The sequence below is a fragment of the Vigna unguiculata genome, chromosome 6, assembly GCF_037176805.1.
Source record: "Vigna unguiculata cultivar grain cowpea cultivar isolate G323 ecotype 2 chromosome 6, ASM3717680v1, whole genome shotgun sequence".
NCBI classification, from domain to species: Eukaryota; Viridiplantae; Streptophyta; class Magnoliopsida; order Fabales; family Fabaceae; genus Vigna; species Vigna unguiculata.
This window is the reverse complement of record NC_140797.1, coordinates 20,121,909-20,131,494: the sequence shown is the minus strand read 5'-3', so window position 1 is coordinate 20,131,494 and position 9,586 is coordinate 20,121,909. Positions and strand designations below refer to the sequence as shown.

Below are 9,586 nucleotides of genomic sequence, written 5' to 3'. Positions count from 1 at the left end.
CATTATATAAGTTTAACTTTCGTAGAAAAAAATATTAAAATGTATAAATGGAAATAAAATATTTTATAAAAAAAATATTTAGATAATAATGTAATAAAAAATTTTATAATTGATAATTACTTTTTAAACCTTATTTTAGAACAATTTTGAAATTTTTGTCATTATTTATTTTTGTAAAATTAATTTTAAAAGCCTTATTTTTACATCATTTTCATAATTAAGCTGAAAAATAAATTGGGGACATAATTGTAATCTTGATATCACCCTAAAACCATGACATAACATAGATGATTTAAAAATAGAAGAATTTTCCTCTTCGTTCCCCTCTTTCTCCCTCAAGGTTGATTGGAGGGAGAGGGAGATGATCAATTCAAGTGGATTAGAGTTTGAAGTTTGTGTTGTTCACTTTAAGTAGATTAAAGGTGTAAGAGGGTGGATTTTGCGTACAATTTCTCTAAATTCTCTAATTTAACTAAATGAAATAATTACATGGTTAGTCCTCAATGTAGATGAATTATATAAAGTTGTAAAGATAAAGTACTTAATGAAGAAAAGGGTTAACTTGGGCACAATTAGTCAATACATGACGATGTGCTTGTAACTTTTCCTTTGTTGATAAAGAGAAGTAAGTAAAACCCCCAACTGGTTTTCCAACTGGTGGAAACAAACCACTTACACTAGATGCCATGGTGTCAGGTTCGTCATCAACACGCCTTATTCGATTAAATGTAGTCTCAATTCCATCTAAATATCTAGAACAAAAGGTTAAGAACTCTTCAGCTAGGTAGCCTTCAGCTATTGAGCCTTCTGGTTTAGCCTTGTTACGCACATAAGACTTCAATTTTCCCAAATATCTCTCAATGGGATACATCCACCTATATTGGACAGGTCCTCCAATCTTGGCATCTTCCACCAAATGCACAATCAAATGAACCATGACTGTAAAATATGCAGGAGGAAACAACATCTCCATGTGACATAATATAAGAACAACTCTATTTTGCAATTGGTTAAGTTCATCCACTTTTAAAACTTTATTGCACAAGTGCTTAAAAAAGGAACACAGATCAATCAAAACAGAGCACACTTCTTTAGGGAGTGTCTTCCTTATTGCCAAAGGTAAAAGTTGCTCCATCAAAACATGAGAATCATGACTTTCAATCCTCCAAGCTTAAATTGTTTGACATCAACACATCTACTAATGTTACTTGAGTAGCCATCTGGAACAGTGATGTTCTTCAATGTTTTCAGAAATATATGTTTATTTTCTTTTGTCAATGTATATATAGCTAGAAGATATCTGCTATTTGCATCAGGCCAAAGATCAGGTCTAACATCCCAATCTTTTAAGTTATTTCGTGCCTTTAGGTTGTCCTTTGACTTTTTACCTTGGTTCAATAATGTATAGACCACATTATCACATACATTTTTTTCAATGTGCATAACATCTAGATTGCGGTGCAATAAATTGTTCACCCAATAAGGAAGTTCAAAAAATATACTTTTTTTTCTCCATTGTAGAGGGCCATCAATAGAGTGGTGACCTTTCCGTTGTCTTTTCCCCCGTTCCTCAACTTCTGGTTCTTTCCCAAATACAATATTAAGATTCTGAACTTGTTGCAAGACATTTATTCCTGATATTCTCAAAGGGGGATTTCTAGTTTCCACACTTCCATCAAAACGATTGCGGCATAATCTAAATTTGTGCCCTGCATTTAACCAACGTCGATGATTCATGAAACAAAATTTACCTTCAATCTTCTTAGGAGTTGTGTCAAAATTACACCTAGGGCAAGCCAACCTAGTGTGTGTGTTCCACCCAGATAAGGTTCCAAGACTAGGAAAATCACTAATAGTCCAGAATATAGCTACATGCATATGAAAACCTTCTTTCTTATGTGAATCAAAAGTTTCAACCCCAGTGTTTCATAGCTCTTTTAATTCTTTATTAATGGCCTTAAATATACATCAATATCATTTCCTGGTGCTCTTTTACCACGAATGATCATGGAAAGAATGAATGAACTTTGCTTCATACACATCCAAGGAGGAAGATTGTAAGGTATAAGTACAATAGGCCAAGTACTATGACATGTACTCAAATCACCAAATGGATTGAACCCATCAGTAGCCAAACCAAGTCTGACATATCGAGGGTCTGAAGCAAATTGAGGATTCATTAGATCAAAGTTCTTCCATGCTTCAGAATCACTTGGATGACTTAATATGCCTTCATGTGTACTTCTTGATGCTTAGCTATTTTAGAAGACATAAACATTCGTTGTAAGCGTGGCTTCAATGGAAAATACCTTAAAACTTTAGCTGGAACTTTCTTTTGTCTTTTAGTAACACCAACAATACTGTTGCTCTTCTTTGTTTTCTTCCATCTAGATTCATTACATTTCATACAAAACTCCCTATCTTTATCTTCTCTATAGTATAACATGTAATCATTTGGGCAAGCATCAATTTTGGTGTAATGAAGGCCAAGCTTATTAATGATTTTCTTAGCTTCATAGAATGAAGATGGGATTTAGCATAATCAAAAGCATCTGCTAACAACTCCAGTATCATTGACATTGCCTTGTTAGTCATTCTGCATAGACATTTGATATGGTACAATTTGAGCAAGAAAGAAAGTTTAGAATATTTATCACATCCTTCATACAAACTTTGTTGTCCCTCATGCATAAACTTCATATACTGAGCAATTTCATCAGGCATCGTGTGGCTTGATTCAGGTCGCATATTCTCATGATTGTCCATATTTTGAGTGTTTACAAAATTCCTGAATGCATCATTAACCATGCCACATATGGGATCATTAGCAAAACCTCTATCCTCATTCGATTCGAAAATTGGAGGTGTTGAAATTGTATGTTGTACATAATTTGTCTCACCATGTAGAAGCCAAAATGTATACCCTTTTGGAAAAGGATGAAGAATTAAGTGTTCATATGTTGCTCCTCGAGTTTGCCATTTTAAGATTGCATTTTCGACATGGACAAATTATCTTACCCTCAACGCTCTTATTAGCAAATGCAAAGTCGAGAAATTTATTCAATCCATCCATGTATTGTTGTGTATTTCAAGGCAAATCAATCCAAGACTTATCCAAATCCATTAAGAATAGTTTGTTTATGAGAACAAAAATATATTTAATAAAGAAAAAAAATGTAACTAATGATATAAGATCAGAAAAAAATATTGATATTCCCACCCACGATCAAAAGGGGAATAAGGAGAATAAGGGTCATTCGGAAATTAATGTATATACATCATAAGTTTTACTATCATTCGGAAATTAATGGATGATGTGAGTATTGTCATCTGGTGTTTATTATTTACTATTTTGATAGATTCAAATTATAATAGTAAATAAATTACAAGTAACCATATTTAAATTCTAATTAAAGTTTTAAAAAATTATAAAAAAATGTAATATTTAGATTTTACAATATATTTTTGTCAGTATTTTATGAAAATTAATATTAGACTCAATACAATTCCTTAATACACCGATCAATATGTTGTAAAAATATAGACTCAATACAATTTATTAATTCATTGAATGTCACAACTTTTTAAAAACTCATTCAATGATTCTTTAACTATTTTATTTAGTGCAATGGTTAGCAAAAACCATGAAACATATCGCTATATGTGTATGATTTTGAAAGAAAAATTACATTACAAAGATTTTTACACTATTTTTTTTTTCAAAATAATTCAAGGATAGGCTCCTATATGTTAAATAAAAACTTAAGATTTAGTTACACCTTAAATCCTTTCGATGTAAATTATGTATGACATTATTTCTCGATTTTAAAATAAAACAAAATCAGGTTTTCATAAATTTTCGTTTCTAGAATATAAATTTGGAATATGAACAAGTTATCAGACTAATGAAATGAACAAAGTTCGAATTTTAAATATGAAAAGTCTAATGAAAAATATGAAATATGAAATCAAATTTATTTAATTTTAAAACATAATTTCATAATCATAAACAATATTAAAACCAGTGTGTTAACAAAACTGAATAAAAACTAAAAATATTTTGTGAAGATGCATAAACAATATATTTGTAAAGATTTTTTAAATACCTGCTTATATAGGTTTTAATAATAATAATTTATTTATTTAATTACTAAGACCATCTTATATTAAAAAAATGAAAACAGGTTTACTTCAAAACTTAAAATAAAAGGATTTGATAAAAGATTTATTTACCAAATAAATAATTAATTAATAAGTAAATAGTAATAATTTGAAGTAGTGATATTCTTGGAACACACTCTGTCCCTCTCTCTTCCTTCCTATGTGTCTTGGTTTCAGCCATAACCTACACCTTTTCAAACCTCTTCATGACAAAATTAATTAACCATATACTCTAACCCTTCCATGAAAGGATAAATAAGGAAAAACCAATGCCAATTCAAATAATAATGCACTACATAATTACATATTACATTGAAATTTTGTATGTTTTGAATGCAATGAAACAATGTGCCAATATGTGGTTCTTATTTACTACTCATCCACGCATTTTTGAATCAAAGATAAGGAAAACATTTCACGCCCCTCCCTCTTTTTAATACCTTTTTAGAAGATACAGTATTTATGGCCTCTTAGATGCCGAACTCTTACAACGCTCCATATATGTACGAGAATTTTATAGTTCATGTACCTGTAAAACAAAATTTACCCATATATCTATTATTTTAAGAAATAAATAAGGTGTAGTGTATATGTTAGGTTACTTACTAGCTTGCAAATTATGTAAAAAGAGACACATTTGGGATTTTTTTTCTAGTAGTATACAGAGTACAAATCCTTTGGAACTGAGATAATAAAATTAATTTTTTATTAAAAAGGTAAATAGAAAATATAGAATAAAGGAAAGACAACACAAATTAAATTAATTATAGTGTGAATCTAATTTTCTGATCTAAAACTGTTTATGTACATGCAAGAACGACAATAGTATAGAATTATGAAAATTGATACAAGATCAAGCATGTTAATTGTGAGCTTCCCAATTACGATGCAGACATGCATTTTTTCTCTTTTTGTAAAATAAATTTTAAATTGCCATTGGTATTGGAAAAAGCTCGGAATAATCTTGCAATATTGTGGTTGTTCAGTGTTTTGGTCTTCTCAGTTATTGCAGTAACATAGTTTCCTGAAGTGAGATGAACGCTTCCTCAAAGGACTTTCATTATATGTCGCATGTATCAAGAACTCGAATTTGATAGACCATAGAAATTGAAGAATATAAAACTGCTAAAAATTTGCATCACTTTGAAAAAAAAAAACTCGTTGCACAACAGAGAAGACCAGCGACAATTGACATAAATCCAGTTAGTATCTATAGATAGGTTAAGCATGTATACTAAATCTTCCCAAACTTAGGTATTATTTCCTTCTCTTCAGGAATAGAATTACGAAAATATATCCAAACTTAAATTTGAACCAATCTAAAACATGTAAACAAAATAAAGAAGGAAAGATTTGGAAGCCAATTAGCATCTTTTACCTCCAATATACTAAAAAACATTAAGTTTAAGATTTTTTTCCATAAAAAACCATAAAACAAATAAGCACACCATTTTTCCTGATGACAAACCAGTAAAATTCATAAAACCTACATTACCTACAGAAAAGAAACAACACACAGAGGGAAGAGAATATCTTATATGTGGACTTTGCTAGCTATGAGAAGAACTTAAATGCAAGATAAGTCAACAAAAAAGAACAGATTTCAAGAATTATTCCAAATATGCAAACTTTTAATTAAGACTTAGAGACGGATAAGATTATACTCACAGCTCAGTCCCAATCCCTTTCCCAATTGGTACACATCTAGCCCGACAAACAGGAGTACCACCTTTTGTTCATCAATCTGAACAGCAAGAGGATAACCAATCCACAAAACATTACTTGGTTGACCATTCTCAAGGTAAAACATGTTTCTGTGAAGCCAGACATCTCCAAAAGAAAGTCTCTGTCCATTTAGTTTTGTCTCTACTTCAATGAATCTCCGATTGTTCATGATGAAAACATAACCCAAAGAAGGGTTTTTGTAATTTTTGGAGTTGGCTTCCAAACTGCTCTCTAAAAGCTCTATCATCCTGTAAATACACACAAGTGAAATCATTGTATCTAAACCTAGTCCTAGATTATTCTGCTTACTTCGGTCTAGAGATTTAATGTAGTACATCACATTAAGCTTATTACCATTTTTGGACTTAGCGTCCAAACTACTCGCTAACAGAATTCTCACTTTGGCTATGTACACAGATGATGTAATATTTCCCTCATTTAAATCTTGGCTAAGTTTACTAATTTCCCTATTTCTATAAACCAAATAAATATAGTACATCACTTCAAGGGTAATAGAAGGAATCCCACCACTGAGTGATACATCTTCCAAAGCCTCGTAAATGGACAATCTCTGCCTTATTAGCTGCACTACAATATTTGTAAATGTACATGTCCATAACACAAACAAGATGGATAAGCCTTACAAGCTGAAACTGAACAAGTTCGCTAACATGACCAACCATGAATTCAGGAGTACCTATGCAAGCTCAAAGGTTAATCACTATAGAATGTTTTGAGGCACGCCACATGGTAACGACACCTTCATGTACGAGAATGTTGGTAGTGTTCCTGCTTCGGTGGATTAGAGGAAGAAAGGTGTTGTCACTGATGTGAAAGATCAGGGCAAATGTGGTAAGCTTAATGATCACTACTCACAAATCATACAACTCAATATTACAAGGAGTGTTTACCGGTGATTGTAGCACGGATCTAAACCATGGTGTAGCGATTGTGGGGTTTGGAACAACGGTTGATGGGACTAATTACTGGATAGTGAGAAACTCTTGGGGAGCAGAATGGGGGGAACATGGTTACACCAGAATGCAAAGGAACATATCTAAAAAGGAAGGACTTTGTGGCATAGCCATGATGCCTTCACACCTAATCAAAAATTCCTCTGATAATCCAACAGGATCTTTCTCATCTCCTAAAGATGAACTTTGAAAAAGCCTCTCACAAAATCAAACTCTCATATGCCTTAGTTGTTGCTTTTTAACTTTTATCTAAGATTGTATGCCAATGTATCCATCAATATATTATACATCAAACAGAAATAAATGTTTTAATTTGATTTGAGTTCCTAGCAGTTTCTCATGTACACCCTCTCTTATTGCCAAGAGTTGAATGCAAAGATATAGCTTTGAAATATTCCTTGGTACCATAAATGTTTTCTGGAGGGGGACCACCAGCACCACCCTCTTGAGGTGAAACTACTTGAGAAGAACTGTGCCTTGTTCCTCTGGAAGGCCAAACCATATCAATTACTGGGTGTGAAGTAGCCATAACTGTTTGGGTTGAATCCACTTGAGTAACACTATGACTGGTTCCTTGTGGTTGTGAATGCAAACCAATTTCAATCACTACATTATCTTAGTGTTGAAGTTCGTAATACCTACTTCTTGTTTGACGAATCCAAATTGGAACGAAGAAGGATGAGGGAATAATTAAAAGCTCCTCCAACAATGACTAACCATAGTTTTATTTTCATGAGTTGTACAGTCAGAAGTCCACAAAAAAAGTACAGAAGATCAACCTCAAATCCTAAATGACTCAGCCTAGACAAGCCTAGAGACATGATAACAAATGCAACACTCAAACCAAGACTATATACATCTGGTTTCTCTTTCACATATTTATCAAGGAAAAAGGAGTATTAGTGACCAGCAAAGTAGAAAACGTTGTGAGCTTCCAAACAGCGAGAATTGGAGTACTCCCATTTCTTTGCAAACAAGGTCGAAAGAGAGATTAATAAACTGAAAAGCATGTAAAGAAAGATCTTCCACCAGCTCCAATTTCCAATTAAATGATTGAAAAAGGAGTTGAAGGCATAACAGACAAGTCCAACAATAGAGGAAGAAAAACACACAAATCTCCATACCTTTGGCTGATGTAGCAAACTCTAAATTTTGATAAGCATGAGCACTGTGTTGTTTCTTAAGCATGGTTTGCTTTCAGGAACAAAGATGTCGACCACTGTTGCAGATGCAAAGCTAGTGAACGAGCAACGGAGACACACTTTAGATTTCAGAAAACGCGGCACCTATAATTGAATCTCTGTACAAAAACAAGCATCAAGGATTTCAAAGTTAGAATTTAACCACAAAACGAAAAAATTTGAAAACCTAAAGAAAAGAAAGGGAACACCATTACCGTTTGGAAGCAAGGTGAAATTCGAACGAAATCGCGAGAAAATCGTTCGGAAGCAAGGAAGCAACTGCAAAGATTGAGATTGAGAGTGAGATTGAGGAAAACGTAGCGAGGTAACTACAAAGATTGAGATTGAGAGTGAGATTGAGGAAAACGTAGCGAGGTGAAGTTTGAGGAAAGTGGATTTCGAACGTACGAACAAAGTGAATCAGGTGAGTTTTTCGAACGTTGGTATAGTGTCTCTGTGTCCCTTTTTTCGAACGTACGAAGTGATAAAAAGGTTTTTAAAAAAATATATAAAAAGGATATGGAAAAAAAATATGGAGGGAATTTTTCCTGGGGTTTATCATAAAACCTCTAGTATTTATCAAAGGTTTAGAAAACCTTCACTATGTGTAACAATTACCGGAGGTTTTATAACCTCCGTTAATAAATCTCCATTAAAATAAATCTTTTTTGTAGTGTTCATAATTAAGCTGAAAAATAAATTGCGGACATAATTGAAATCTTGATATCACCCTCAAACCAAGACATAACAGAGATGATTGAAAAATAGAGGAATTTCCCTCTTTCTTCCCCTCTCTCTTCCTCAAGGTTCATTGGAGGGAGAGGATGACATCAAGTGAATTATCGTGTGAAGTTTGGGTGGTTCACTTTAAGTGGATTAAAGGTGAAAGTGGAAGGATTTACAGTAAAGTTTGTTAAAGTTTGTGAGTGATTTGATAGATGTGATAAATTAAAAATTATATTTAAATGAGGGAAAAACAAGATTACCAAATTGTACTTTATTTTTAAAAAAAATAAAAAATTATCATTATATAATAAGTTTGATTTTCGTAGAAAAAAATATTAAAATGTATAAAGAGAAATAAAATATTCTATTAAACAAATATTTAGAAAATAATGTATTAAAAAATTTTATAATGAATAATTACTTTTTAAACCTTATTTTATAACAATTTTAAAATTTTTGTCATTATTAATTTTTGTAAAAATAATTTTAAAAGTCGTATTTTTACCTCATTTTCATAATTAAGTTGAAAAATAAATTGTGGACATAATTGTAATTTTGATATCACCCTCAAACCATGACATAACATGGATGATTTAAAAATAGAAGAATTTCCCTCTTCCTTCCGCACTCTCTCCCTCAAGGTTAATCGAATGGAGAGGGAGAGGATGACATCAAGTGGATTATAGTGTGAAGTTTGTGTTGTTCACTTTAAGTTGAAGTTTGTCAATGATTTGATGGATTTGATAGATTAAAAATTATATTTAAATCATAAAAAAACAAGATTACCAAATTGTACTTTATTTTAAAAATAATTAAAAA

The 9,586-nt window shown here is 31.9% G+C and overlaps 1 protein-coding gene and 2 pseudogenes across 1 annotated transcript; all 3 read right to left on the bottom strand.

The window, feature by feature from the left end:
* Positions 1-1,134: 1,134 nt before the first annotated feature.
* Positions 1,135-3,124, bottom strand: LOC146885644 (uncharacterized; annotated as a pseudogene).
* A 2,679-nt stretch (positions 3,125-5,803) lies between these two features.
* Positions 5,804-6,974, bottom strand: LOC146885643 (uncharacterized). Its single transcript, XM_085675026.1, has 2 exons — positions 6,959-6,974; positions 5,804-6,525 (listed from the first exon to the last, which is right to left on the bottom strand). Exons 1-2 carry the CDS (start codon positions 6,972-6,974, stop codon positions 5,804-5,806), a joined length of 738 nt encoding a protein of 245 aa, XP_085531152.1.
* Positions 6,975-7,197: 223 nt separating this feature from the next.
* LOC114172244 (uncharacterized) lies at positions 7,198-8,029 on the bottom strand (annotated as a pseudogene).
* Between the last annotated feature and the right edge of the window lie 1,557 nt (positions 8,030-9,586).